The 15,392-nt window shown below is 30.4% G+C and overlaps 1 protein-coding gene across 4 annotated transcripts; it reads right to left on the bottom strand.

Annotated features, from left to right (window-relative positions):
- Nucleotides 1-754: 754 nt before the first annotated feature.
- Nucleotides 755-9,917, bottom strand: LOC110630249 (transcription factor PIF1). 4 transcript variants are annotated; one of them, XM_043949959.1, is made up of 8 exons: nt 9,458-9,917; nt 8,530-9,376; nt 5,206-5,304; nt 5,037-5,107; nt 4,871-4,937; nt 2,402-2,794; nt 1,898-1,961; nt 755-1,249 (listed from the first exon to the last, which is right to left on the bottom strand). In XM_043949959.1, exons 1-8 carry the CDS (start codon nt 9,544-9,546, stop codon nt 1,206-1,208), a joined length of 1,674 nt encoding a protein of 557 aa, XP_043805894.1. In that variant the 5' UTR covers nt 9,547-9,917; the 3' UTR covers nt 755-1,205. The 4 variants fall into 4 exon arrangements, with proteins under 4 accessions (XP_043805894.1, XP_043805895.1, XP_043805896.1 ...); XM_043949960.1 differs by having other exon boundaries at nt 755-1,113; nt 9,458-9,916; XM_043949961.1 differs by having other exon boundaries at nt 755-1,098; nt 9,458-9,916.
- Nucleotides 9,918-15,392: the final 5,475 nt, after the last annotated feature.

Raw genomic sequence — 15,392 nt, 5'->3', positions numbered from 1 at the left:
TCTGTTCTCAGATTTTATCAGCCATAGATAGACAGATGGAGACCATGCTGGTTTCACTTAATACTGTAGCAAGTGTATGCGTAGACTTTGTGCCATCTACAACTTCATATAACTTTCAACTTTTAGATCGAGTGCTCTTTAGCCAGTCAACAACACACAATAGAAGATGGTGCAGGGTCATGCTCATGATGAATAGCCTTGTATGCAGACCACAACATAAAGAACAGAATTTCTTCACAATTCTGTATGAATATACCCAGATGGAAGTTTGTGATTTGAGTGGCAACAACTGTTGCTAAGAATATTGGTTCACACGATCTTTTCTAATGTTCATGCATTGCTAATTTTGTGGATAAACATGCAGAATGGTTAGGATTGTAAGAGAACACAAGCAGTGGACCAGGATTAACTGGTAATCTAATAAATACCTTTTCGTCACATCTGCTTGGAATAGCCGCACAATGTGCTTCCACAGATTCCCGGTGCTGATTTTAGTTGAAAGACACAGCTCACTACTCCAATAAGTGGACAGAAAAGGTTCAGTTTGAAAAGGACAATAATAAGAATATCAAGAGTCTTATCTATTGTTTCTTTCAGAATTACAACTCAACAATAGAAGCACAATTAATGGGGAAACCCATTTATCAGCATCCTAGTGGACCCAAGCCTATTTTAAATATTTGTCCATCCATTGAATAATAACAATAATAATAATAATAATAAAGAATGTTAATAAAGAAAATAGAGGCAGATGGAAGCAACCAGAATACACAGAAAATTTTAATTCTATGAGTGGTATTATAATTACAAGTTAGCTGTGTTATTGTTGTATTACAGTCGTAAAATGTTGCTCTGGGATGTTCATCACCTCTTATAACTACAAAACTTGCAGGGTCTTCCATAAGAGATCTACCCAAAACTTCAACCTAAAAGCACAGGAAAGGCATTTGTAATATCTTCTTGAGCAGAGGCAGTCTACAAGCAATACTTGGATAGAACGGTGATACCAGAATACACCACTATTCTGAGAGGCCAGCACAACTATACAACTTAGTGCTGCGACTTGTAAATATTTTGTCAAGTGGAGATTCTAGTTATCTGCATGTCATGTCCCTAGAGACAACCATCCAGAGAAAAAGTTTAGAGATGCAACATGGAGGTTAAATGGATCTAGCATGTCTTTAAGAATACTATTTTTCGATCAATCAAAGTGCAAGTGGAGTTTTAGAAGAATATTGCGTTCCACTTCCTGTGACAGGTGAAATTTGTAAATGTAACATCAAGTAATTTTCATGCTAATTGAGTAGGGAAATGAAAATATAAAAAGTAGAGGTAAGGGAATGGACTAGAACAAATGAAAAATGATATTCAATCAGTTACCGTAATGGACATGAAGTGAACTGCAGAAATGAGGGGGGAAATCCACAAAGCAGAAAAAGCATTGTCGAGATAGAAAGGGGCATATAGCATACAACAAATAAGGAATCATTTACTTGTTTTCTACTCTATTTTTCAGTTAAATTTTGGGGAAAAAGAGATTAGACAAATCAAGAACCTAGCTTTAATTTTGTGCCATTACATGAAAAATAAAACCACAAACAACTTTTCCCACTGTTTTTACCCATGCTGTATGACTTTGACATGCTATCAAACACTGACTCATGATCAACACATATTTTCAAATTAGTTAAATTTCATATGTTTCAAGTATAGGGTATAGGACACAGTCATAGTAGAAAAGCAATCTATGAATGGTCACAAGCAAAGAACAGTATATGCTGTGTCAACAAGACAACAACTGATAAGTTCCATGAAACTATCTTTCATTATTAAATCAACACACTCTTTGCCCAATAAAAACCTGTAATTAAACAGATAGACAAGATGGAGCACCTACCAGACGGGCTATTATCAAGATTCTCAGCTGCTTGACTGGTACCTGGCCGAGTCATTTCTTGGTTCTGTATATATGAGCAGGTGTAGTTAGTATCAACTAATATTGCTCTTTAAATGATAGCTGATGAGATGGATTAAAAAAATTCTGCAGGAATATGTATTTATATCCAAAATATAACAGATCAAGAAAAATGGAATACGGGAAGTTCTAAATCAGCGCAGCCTAGAAATGTGCTTAGCTAAATCCAGAAAATTAGCAAATCCTAAACCAATATAGAAAATATATTAAAGGCGATAGCCACGCAAAACAAAATGGTAAATTAATCTGTATGCACTGCACATGCATGCGCACGTGTGCACACTACTACACTTGCACACACAAGTGTAAATTCCTTGCAAATAATAATAGGATACAACGCGACACTGGCAAGTGTCATAAAGACAACAGATGATGCTTTTGCATAGATGACAATTGAGGAGCTTTGAAGGTAAAACAATTTACTACCTGTGATACTGGTTTTTGCATCTGCTGCAGACCAAGGTATTGCTGGTAAGGATCAGAAAAAATTGGTGGTCGTGGCTGGTTTGGATTCTGTGCGCTTACTGCACTTAGCATGGGATCTGACTGGTTTGTTGCTTGTGTTCTGGATGGATCAGGGGGTGGTGCAGGGACAGGGGGCATATGAAAAGCTGGCTTAGGGAACCTTGGACCCAAATGAGCTGCTGCAACTGGTGTAGGCATAGGTGCAGCAGCTAGAACATTGGGAAATGGCATCATAGGCCGATTCATGCCCATTTCCATGCCCATGCCAATCCCCATTCCCATTCTCAATGGTGGCATATACTGCTGAATGCCTGAGAACATCATTGGGACCATGCTACATCCCATGGACATCATCTGTGGAAATCAATGAAAAGATTAATTTTGTAAAAGATAATACATGACCTCATAATTGTCCTTTCATAAAGATATAAAAGAATGCCATGCTCATATTCTCATAACCTAGACTGCTAATCTTTCATATAATCATAGTGAAGACAATTTAAAGTTCAAACCAAGGGAAGTGTCATGGTTAGAGCAGGCTTGATAAATACCTTTGAAAACTATACTTTGTTAACAACAGCTCGAGGGAGCATGTTGAAAGGTTAGTCACTGTTGGCAAGGATTTCACTTATTCTATAATACAGAAGTACAACTCTAAAGGTCAGTATCCAATTGTAGCCATACAAGCATGGGTCATAGAGGAACAATTTGGGACAGTCCTCTTTCAGTGATTTTGCACTAAATGGCCTCCCTCAAGCCTGCCCCAAAGTTTTTATTATTTGACGAAACTCTTTGAACTTTCATCAAGTTGCACTATGTATCAAAATTTTATCTCATTCATGCAAAGACTCCTTTAGATTGGCTGGCGTGCTGCCTAGTGCTACATACGGAGGATTTACATTCATCCCGCAATAACCAGAAGATTCAACCCAGTCCTTAACAGAAACATTTGGAATTACGACATAGGCTAAAATATGGCCCCAACCTTTAGATTGAGGTTTAGAAAAAGTATGACCCGCTTGAAATTAGGAAATAGAAGCATCTTTAATGTAGCTAGCTAAACTCATCATCTTTTTAATAAAACTTAGACGATTATAACTAAAAATTTAAAAAAAGTGATAAACCCACAGTTTTAAATAACAGCCATTATATAATGTAATTGCTGTTATTTATAGGTTTTTCAAAACCCTGATACTTGTTACCCCATTATTTATAGGTATTTCTGAGTTGTATGGTTAACGGTTGTCACCATGTTATGTAGCAGAAGTGATTGTTATTTACAGTTAACAGTAACAGTTGTTGGCTCAAATAATGAATTTGCTAAAAGATTACATGCAATGGCAGTGTCTTCTTCATAGATTCTAATTCCTTGCATGTTTAAGTCTTCCACACCTATTGTTTCTATCACGTTCTCTCAATTTCACCAAAATTTCTCATTCTTAAAAGCACCTACTCGTTACCATTATGTTGGGGCGCTGTTACAGGCCTATTTCCGATACCAATGAATGTAGCTGCTATCGCTCTTTAAAGCATGATAAATACTGGAGCTCAGTGCAAATGTTTTAAGAATTTAAGATTCCACATTCCAGAAGGTTACTGTTTGGTTCAATTCTACTATTAAAATTATGTGGAATTCAATTGAATTCCAAATAAAATTCATTTGAAATGAATTTCACTGTTTGGTTTGATATAACTTAAAATGCAGAACTCAATTGAATTCCATGTAATTTCTGTTTGGTTTAATTGAAATTCACTTGCTCTTAATTCCTAAATTACCCTTAAGAGTAAAGTGTTGTATATATATACATATGTATATATAATTATATATAAAATTTTCTATTATAGAAAAAATATTTTTCACAGTACATGAATAGTAACTAATAATAATTATCATAATCACAATTAATAAAATATAAATCCACTAACACTATATTATTAAATTCAAAATAAATTAACATGAGAGTTGATATTAGTACATTTTCCATTCCATTCAACCAATTCAAGAGACTTTGAAAGTTTAAAATAAATGGCCGGTTGTTTGGTAGCATCTATTATTTTTATTTAATATTTTATATAATAGTATAAAAATTAAAAAGTATAATTATTTATTAAAATAATTTTTAATCATTTATTTTGTAATCATTATTTTTTTTATTATTCATTAATTTGCAATTATTTATTTAATTAACTAATAAAATAAATGATAAATGAAAGTAAAAGTCCATCAAAACTTAAAGGAATTAGTTTCATGGAAAATTGAATTTTAATTTCTCTTCAAACCAAACACACAAAATATGAAACTCAATTGAATTCCACAAAATTTTAAGAATTGAAATTGAATCAAACATAGTGAGTCTTGTATTGAAGGTGGAAGTATGTCAAACCCTATCCATTAAAACCACATCAAAAAATTAAATAGGAAATATTTACCTGTACTTGCAACTGAAGTGATTTCAGGTACTCGATTGCTTCATCCAACATGGAAGCTTTGTCAGACTGCAAATCAAGCAAACCAAAAATTTATGGAGCAGAAGAAAAGATAGAAGAAGAAGATGACACACAGATCTTGCAGCGCCTACAAAAACTAGAAATATACATCACCTTGTTGCATCGAGGTATAAGCTCTTGCAAAGCCTTCATCTTCTCATTTATCCGGTCTCGCCGTCTCTGAGAGAGTATAACAAGCATCATTTCTTAGGGTGCTGACCATATACAGAATCAACTAATTTATGAAAAAATTTACAAAAACAAGTAAAAGTACAAACCCTCTCTGACAGGTTGTGAACTTCTGCAGCACGAGATCTCTTTGTAGATGTTGATCCACGAACTTGTCTCTTTGCATCAGCAGATTCAAACTCAACATCCTTTGGCAATAAGAAAGAAATAGGACATTAAGTAAATATAGTTAGACCCCTTGATTCAGGAACAATGATAAGATACAGGATTTTTGCACCTCAATAACAGCAATGTAATATCTCTGTGCATCTGCATGCAAGCTGTCTTTTGTCTAACATTACTTAATTCTCTTTGACACCTCTTCTAGTATCTGCACATTTGGGATTTTTTGACTGATTATGGTCTGAGCTACTTGGATTAATTAACACAAAATCAATAGCCTTTAATCAGTGCAATTTGAGTCCTGCACTGCAGCGGTATTTCCACCTGCTGTTATTGTTTCATTTAACAAATAATACATCTTTCTCCCTCATAAATGTTGTAAATTGGTCCCTCTCTAGCTATTTTTTAAAGTTCACAATTGCTCACCATTCCGTAATTCTTCACAAAAAGCGAATGCTTTTTGAGTTTTAAATTTGAGCATATTAATATCAATCTTAGTGCCTTTTTTTATTAAAAAAAAAAAAACTTTAATTAGACAAAAGCTTCCATTATACTGAAAGAGAGTCTTGAAACCTGTCATTAAAATAGGGTCAAGTGAATATGGAGATATAAATGAAAAACAAATCCTAAAGAACTGAACTGCTCAACCCTTCGTTTGAGAATTCTCACAGAAAATTACTTTATAATTGACAAAAAAAATCATAGAATGAGTAATTTTACTTCTCTGAAATCTCTCCAACGAATCTGAAACACTAAAGCATGAGCAAGAGAAGCATTAGCTAACCAATCTGCAGAATGCTGATTCCCTCCCCATACCCATGAGAAAATCTAACCTCCTAATCTCTATCAAGAAACTAAAAATACTAGCTATACTAGTTATCCATGTTATTAAGAAATTACTATACAACTGAAGAACATGAATTTTTCTACAATAACTCACAGGTGGTATAAACTCATATTTAGCACAACCTCACAGGTCATTTGCATTAGAATTTAGAACCTTGGAATTTTCCCAAGCCTAAATTGTACCAAAGGGGATATACACCTTTCACTATAATTTACAGTAAGGCCCAGTCCATACAAATTCTCACTTCTTAATCTTCATGCATTGAGAAATTAATAATTTTACTAATTCAGTGATGTTTTACGGACCGACGTGAACTACACAAACCCAGTAAATTCACAATTAGAGAATATTTGTGAGAGACAATTTTTACAAAAATAGAACCTAAGGAAATTTTACTTTATTAATAACAACCTTCATAAGTTTCTTTTATCAACATAAGACAGTCTAATGATTCTATCAAAAATTGAACCATTAACATGCTGAAACTACAAAATTAGTCCAATATGAGCTTTAGCTTTAGTGGGATTATGATTTTCTTCGGGAATGTAAAGTTTCAAGTTTGAATCTAATTGAATCCAAATATAATTCAAAAAAAAAAAAAAAAAAAAAGGCCTGCAAGCACTATAACTTTCAAAAGAAAAATACAATTCTATGTGTCCCGCAAAAATTAGTCTACTGCTCTTTAAGAAAAAAAAAATCCAGTTAATATAGTACAAATAATAAATTTTATTTATCTCCCAGCTCTCGCTTGTAAGTCTTGTACTTCATATTTTTCGTTCAAAATCTAGGATTTTCCTAGGGTTTCTGCATTTTTCTTCTCCCATGGCGAATAATTTACAGCATCTTTCCTTATCTGATGAGGAGCATCTTTCCTTATGTGATGAGGAGGATCAAGCTCTGGAGGTTGTACCCTTAATGGATACTTCCTCTTTCTCCTATAATATGTACTTTGTAGGTATGTTTTTGACATATAGTAGAATCAATTTTAATTCAATGCGGGACGTTCTTGCTAAGTTTTGGCATCCTCTTGGGGGAGTTAGTATTACTGATCTTGGTGCTAAAAAATTTTTATTTCAGTTCTATACCCCTGTTGATTTTGAACGTGTTTGGAATGAAACTCCTTGGCTTTTCAATAATCATCTCTTGATTTTACACCCTCTTAAAAAAAAAAAAAATATTTACTCCTTTTCTAATGTGCCATTTATTTTTATTGTTTTAATACAAGTTAAATAACTTGTATTATTAAATTATTCTTAAAATTAATATATTTTATTTTTTAAGTCTATTAAATGAAATGAGATGATAAAAATTATTATTTTAAAACAGAAATATCTTATAATTTTTAAAAAAATGAAAAAGAAAGTAGTATAAAACGGGGATAGTAATTCTTTTTTTTTATTATTTTGGGAAAAAAAAACGGAAACAGTAATTTAAATAAAGAAAAACGAAAAACGAAAAACGAAAAACAGTAGCATAAGGCGGCCAAAGAAAAAAAATCGCACGAATTGAGCGGAGAAAACACCCGGACAACCGGGAAATGAGCAAAGAAAACGCAGTCCCCACGACACGCGCCGTCAATCGGACATCCAAAAAAAAAATTGTAGGAATTTAGATTCTCTGCGACACATTCACTGCAATACTACATCATCTCCCGTCAGATCAATCTGATCTGAAACTATTCTCCACCATAAACATTGAAACCACGTGTACGGACACAGGACTGAAAGCGACGCTTCTCCCGTCGCATTTTGCGTACACCCCCAAAATTCTGTTAACATACACCGAAGCCTTTTCTTTTTTTTTTTTTTTCCTTCTTTAGATATAAAATTACAAAAATATAAAAAGAAGAATTGCCCAGGAAAATGGTGCTCACATTTACCAACGTCAGTATGGCTGCGCCCCATAGTCGAGAAACAATAAACCTCAACCATGCTAAAATTAAATTTTATATTTAAATGTACTCTTAATATGTTTTAAAAAATTAATGAAATAAAAATTTTTAAAAATTAAGTATATATTTATATAGTATGGAAGGAGTAATGGGAAAACTGAACATTTATATTTATTTTATCTCATCTGTTCATTTTATTTTTTTTAAACATATTAAAAAATATAATTTTTTTAAATAATTTTTTAATTATATATTATAAATATATTAAATAGAAATATTTTAAACAAATTTTAAAAAATAAAATAAAATTATAATAATTAATTTATATATTATTATAATTAAAAAAAATCAACAATAATTTTAAAATAATAATAAAAGACGGAGAATGTATATTTTAGGGTAAATTTTAATAAAATATATTAAACAATTTATTTTAATATTAATGCATCATGCTAAACATAATGGTTAATACGATGCATTAACTGTGTAATTATGTCGAGAGTCGGGACTCACCTCGCTGTGATACTCTGTGTCCTCCTCCCTTCCCTTGCGCTTCCTGTCATCCGTCGCCAGCTTCAGAGCCGGCGGTTCGGCGCTGGCGCTGGAGCCACCGGGGGACGAAGTCACAGTCATCTCGCGCGTCGTCATATCCTTATTATTACTCCCACCTTCCCGGGAAGAGGTACCCGCTACAGCGGCGCCGCTCCCTGTCCCGCTAGCATTAATATTGACACTCGATACACCGGCAGCACTCCTCGCGAACGCCGCCTCCGAAGTTCTAGACTCGGAACCCGTCGCCGATGTATCAGTGGAGTCCACAACTGTCGATTCCCTCACCACGTTTTTTAAATTTGACGGCCCTGATTCGGACTTGCCGCCCTTCGCTCTATGTCTGGAGAAGTGGCCAAAGTTCTGCACCACCTCCGCTCTCCTCGTTGGTGGTATCGGAGGTCTGGAAGCCGTGGCGGTGGCTGTTGGCATAGCGCTAGCAGCAGAAACCGTCGGATGCAGGCGAGCCTCTGGATTGTGAGTTGAACGTTGGGGAACGGCGCTGGTATTTGTGGTAGTGGAACTGACATAACCAGTGGAAGGATAGAGGAGATCAGCGCAGAAATCTTGGTCGAAATTAGTGTCGTTGAGAGGGTAATGAAGCCAAGAGGCCATCTCGTCCTCTTGCATAAACAGATGCTGCTGTTGTTCATTTGAACTTGATCGGATCTCTCTGGGTGTTGATTGCTCAACGGGAAGCACAGCGTCGTCGTATTTGTGGTGCTGCGCTTTCTTGACAGACATTTGGGTTTGGCTCTGGACGACCACCTGTCCATTCTGCCATAGCAGCTCCATGATATCGTCCTCCGACCTATCAATTTCAGATAATCAGTAATCAGAAACGTATAATACAGGGGAGGAAAATAGAAACAGAGAAACAAAGAGGGTGTACGTGATTGATTTCTTAGGGCGACTGAAGGTCGAAGAAGTGGGTATTGCGCAGTCGTCACCGATTTCGAAATCGGGAACGTAGCGATTCATTTTAGCAAAAAATCCAAACTAGAAAGTATCAAAATAGGAGACGAGTTAGAGCTTAAGAGCTGTGGAGCTGCTGGGGCAGAGCAGGTTGAGAAGTTGTGAATTATAAAACATAGCTGAACCGACCTAAGCTCAAGAGATAATTAACCATGCCAAAGGAACAACAGACGAAGCAGATTAGCTTGGGCTTGATGTTCTCAACCAAAAAAAGCCGAAGTGAGTTAAAAATGAGTTGGAAATGGAGAAATTTTGCTTGTTTGTGTTCCCCTCTGCTTTGGTCTTTTGAATTAATGTCAACTTGTAAAACAACCCCAAGGATAAGGTCCCTCTCTCTCTCCGAATAATGTGAAGGAAACGGACGAACTGGATATTTGACAGCACTCAATTCCAATGCAATGCACCCTCTTTTCTTTATACATTTTTTTTTCATATACCGACTCTATTAATTCGAATTTACATAAACTAAATCTATTAATTATTATTATTCATTTTTTCCATATACCAACTCTATTAATTATCATTTTTTCTACCGTTTAATTAATTATTATCTAAATAATTATTTACGATTAAAATAGCTAATAATTATTATAATTTTTTATATTTTTTAACATGTTTTTCTTTATATATATGGTATGTGGCCATAACTGGGATAGGCATGTAAGCAATAAATGAGGGAGCGTGTTTGATGATAAATGGTTGAACATGTTTGATTATGAATGTAGAGGAGTACTTTAGCGTTAGTAAAATTTGGTTGTCGTTTCCATTTTTAAAGTGATTTTACTTTATCATTTGCTCAAGTCTTCCGTTGCTAATGGGATTAATTATAATTTGACTCCATATTTAGGAAAAGCTACAATTGATTTTTATTTTACTTTTAATTCCATAATTTTTAAATATAGTTAAAATATTTGTCAATTTTATAATACTTAATTTTCTCATTCTTGTTAATCTTCATTGAGGGAAAACATTAGTCAACGTCCCTCCTTTAATTATATATATATTTTTTTCCTTTCAATTTTCAAAAATTATTTAATACGGCCATTTTATATGTATAATTATTAAATATTTACGTAAATTATTAATGATGGCTGATAATGATATTCGAGTCATAGTCGAGTTCTGAATTCATCAGAATTTACTGTACAAATCGATCTATTAACACATAACTCAATCCATAATTAAAGTAGATCAAACTAACCAGATTCAGACTCATCAAGAAGAATTCAGCCTCTCTAACATAGTAACATAGTGGGGAGCAAGAGAACAGTCCTAATTAAGCCATGACCTTTTCAGCATAAACATCAAAAAAGAATTAAATAATCGCTAATAGAGACATACAGATATACTCATACGTACTGTTTTGTATGATAGCGATATGTGTCAATGTAGCAGAGGCGGTTATGCGTCTCTAAAAAATAAGAAAAAGCGAAAAAAAAAAGGACAAAGAAAATCCATGAAGATTAAATTTATATACACTCTCAAAAATTCTATTTTCTTTGGATTTCAGAATATTAGTTATAATAAACTTACATATAATTTATTATAATTAATTATTGTATTTTATCTATTTTTATCTCTAATTTTAGAATTTTTTCTAAATAAATAACAATTTATGATTTTAAAGCTACATTAAATATTTTATTTCATGATTTAGGATCTAATAACTAGAGTATTTCTAAAGTATTAATTAGTTATTATATTTATACTAATGTATTTTAAATGAAAGACAATATTAATATTTTTATCTTTATTTTTATTAAATTAAATATATTTATTACTTCTCTATTCATGTATGAAAAATCTAACAACAAATAGAAAAATACACAATAGTAATAAAGTTATTATATATACAAAATTTATACCAAAATTTCTCCTTCATTTCTTTCTCTATGCCGTTCTCTATCCTCTGCTGTACTCTCTTCCCTAAAATTCAAGAGCCCACCTCCTCCTCCCTTTTTTCTTCCTAAAACCATGAATGCAACTCACTTCGTCACAGTACCTGCTGCTCTACGGCATGTATCAGCTAATTTTGAATACGATAATTTATAATAATTTTTTTAAAAAAAAATTTTGAAATATATGATTTTTAAAGGTGTGATGAGCGCTTAAACTGTTATAAAATTTAAAGTGAAAATTTCACTATTCGAAAAATTAATTTTATATTTTAATTATTTTTTTAAATATTTTTATAATTTCACATGATTTATTTTTTATTTTTTATTATAAATAGTATTTTTTAGATTATTTGAAACTCATATTTTAATTTTTAAAAAATTTCAATAAAATTTTTTGACTCCTAACCTATCATTTATTTTATATAATTTTAATCAAATTATATTGATTAAAACTTTTAATAGAGTCTAATCACTTATTTATCAATATAAATTTACCGGCAAACATTTTAGCCGTGTAATTCTCTAAAATATTTATATTATTTAGCTTTTTTAATATTAAATATATATATATATATTATTTTTTATAATTTTAAATTTTATATTATTTAATTTCTTTAATTAAGTTAAACAAGTTTATTAATAGTCTTTTTTATAACTTATTTGATCTTATAAAATATAAAAACTTTTAATTAAAAAATTTTAAAATATAAATAAATTAAAAAATTTTATAAATATCTAAGGACTTGATTATAATATTTTTTAAAAAATAAAGATAAAAATCAGCTTCAATTTTTTAGCTGATATAAAATATTGTAGACGATAGAAATTTTAGTGTATCAATTATTAACTATTTAAAAAAATAATTATCAAACACTTCCATTTAATTGTTTAAACACTTTATCGATCGTTGATTTCATCTAATAGCTAAATTGAACACCCCTTATTAAATAATGTGTTTAATGAATTGATGAAGCTTGACAGCTATGGAGAGATGGACCATTTCATTTCAATCAATGCTCAACAGCTAATGGCCTCCCTCTTAGATCCATTGAATTAGCATCTTTTATGTTTAAATTTACCTTTTTTTTTTTTTTGCCATCACAGAGAATTCAAACGAAAGGCCCAATTTCTAAGCAAAAATCAACAAGGAATACCTATGAGCTCGAGGGAGAAGCTCAAGAAAATAAAAAGAAAATTAATTAATAAGTTCAATGGACAATGAATCGAGTATATTTAGTATTTACGAGTTGAATATTTTTTAATATCGAATTTTAATAAATTTTAATAAATTTGTCCTAAACTCAAATTTAAATTTAAAAAATAATATTTATCACAAATTCAGATCAGATTCAAATTATAAAAATAAAGATTTTATATTAATATTTATAAATTTTTTATATATTTTTATTTAAAAATTAAAATTTTTTAAAAATATTAAATTTTTAAATGAAAATTATTTTTTATATAAATTATTAATTAAAATATATGAGGCTAAATGGTTTAGAATTTTATTCAAATAATAATAATTAAATTTAAAATAAATTTAAATATTACTAATATAAATTTTAACTTTTATAAATATTTTATTCATTTACATTTCTAGCTATTCATGTTTCCATGATCCTTTAATAATAAAAACAATGAATGATATATTAGAAAATTAAAAAAATTAAAATACAATTAACTGTATTTTTTTCAATTTATGTAAAATAAGAGTAAATTTATTTTTAAGCGATAAAAATAGTATTAATTAATTATATTCATTTTAATAATATGTTTTCATTTAATAATATCATTTATCAAATTGATAAAAAAAATTGATTATAATATAATACTCACTTAAAATATATCATATTATAATTATTATACGATAAAAACACATGATAAAATTCTAATAATTCTCTAATAATTCGTGAAATTCAATTCTATAAGTCTCAAATATAAAAGAAAAAATTAATTATCGTGATAATCAGTATTCAAAATGATAAAATAATTATTTTTTATATTCGATTGAATCTTCTGTTTAAATTATCGTTAAATGATGTTAAACAGTAAATATTTATTACGTCTATAAATGTATAAAAATTTTATTTGATATTAATTGAATTTTTAAGAAAATCACTGGCTAATATTATTTTTAGTATAAAAATAAAATACACAAAATTAAAGATACATAATCTTACATACTCTTTTTAAAGCAATTTATTTACATTCGGTCTCTTTTATAAATTAATTACTTGAATTTTAGAATGAAACCAACTATTTTTCTTTTTTTATAGAGTTACATATTATTTTTTAATTTTTTTCGAACACATTATTATAATTAATTATATATACATTATATATAGACAATAAATTATATATTAATCCAAATTAAATATAATTAATAAGTTGCTTCTAATTAATTAATTAACTATTATCAAGTTTGTGTAATGTTGCAAAATCTGGATAATGATGGCTGTTTAATATATATATATATATATTAAGGATTGGAAGAAATCCCACACCCACGCCACTCTTTTTTAATTATTTATCATTTTTGGCAACTGGGTTTTGCTTTTTAAGTAGATAATGACAATTAACGGTAAACTGATTTGGTGCTTTAGGACGCAAAATTCAATTAATTTATGTCTAATCCTCGACTTAAAAAAATAAGAAAGAAAGAAAGTAACTGAATATTCTCAAGTATATTAAAAAAAATATTAAACTAATTACATTCTCAATCATTATAATTTCTTTTTTCACATTATGAATTAATCAAAGCAAAAATACTATTTAGTTGGCCAAAGTAAGAGATAATAACACAAGAAAAAAATCAAAATTAAATACCAAACTCAAAATTAAAAATTAGTATAAATTCATTGATAGAAATTAATTTAAATCTAAAATTAAAATAGAGTATTACATATACAATCTCTAAAATTTAAAAATTTACTTACTAGGCACTGTATTTACAAGAAAAATTTTTAAATAAAATAAAGAAAACATAAAATTAATAAAAGAAAAGAAAAATCTAAATGAAGAACTTTTCAAATATTGATAATCTATACCCAAAGAGCCTCTATTTGTGAAGTTTCAGCAACCTCTTTTGTTCTTCACGTGAAACGAGAAAAAAAAGTGAAAAATGGTGAAAAAAGTGAAAGGAAATGTTATTCCTCTTAATTTCCCTTTCTTTCCTTCCAAATCAGCCAGTCTTTTTCCTTCCATTTCCTTTCCTCTTATATTTCTTTCATTCAAATGGTAAGTAAAATAATCGGATCGCTGGTGTAAAAAGAGAAAAAGTCCAACAAAGTTTCTTAGGAAGAACATGAGGAGGGATTGTTTCTTTCTTTCCTCCTTCCAGATGAAATGATAGCTGCAAGTTGCAAACAGGATAATCTTGTTTTTAATGCCAAACTGTCAGTGAATGGTTGCTCAATCATTCGACACAAACGTCGCCCAGCAACCTCAATCCTCCCCTGTCCCCTTTCATTTGACCCCTCCCTTATTTAAACACAAAATTTCAAACTTTATATATATATATATGTAAACTAATGTGACTGAAACGAGACTACTACAATTGGTCAATTTACATAAAAAGAAAAACGAACTAATGGGAATTTATAGCAACTATACGCTGAAATTATTAAACTGGAAAAGAAAAAAATGATAAAACGAGTATAATAGAATATTTTGAATTTAAAAATAGTTATATAAGAACGCCTACTTTTCTGTATTCATCAATTTTTATACTGTAGAAAAATAAAGATAGTTATAAATGTTCTGGAAATCCGAATAGTAACAGTTAGTGGATAAAGAATTTTACCATTACATGTGATGGGATATGTTAGATTGGTTTATAATGGTAACTTTCATGAAGTCTTATTGTGCTAAAAAAAGGGCGAGTTTTAACAAAAAAACGAAATAGATCTTTTTTTCATGAATGGGATCATATATTACCTAATTAGAGTTTTA

This window comes from Manihot esculenta, chromosome 13, assembly GCF_001659605.2.
Source record: "Manihot esculenta cultivar AM560-2 chromosome 13, M.esculenta_v8, whole genome shotgun sequence".
Lineage (NCBI taxonomy): Eukaryota > Viridiplantae > Streptophyta > Magnoliopsida > Malpighiales > Euphorbiaceae > Manihot > Manihot esculenta.
The sequence above is the reverse complement of the archived record's forward strand: the minus strand, read 5'-3'. Positions and strand labels throughout refer to the sequence as shown.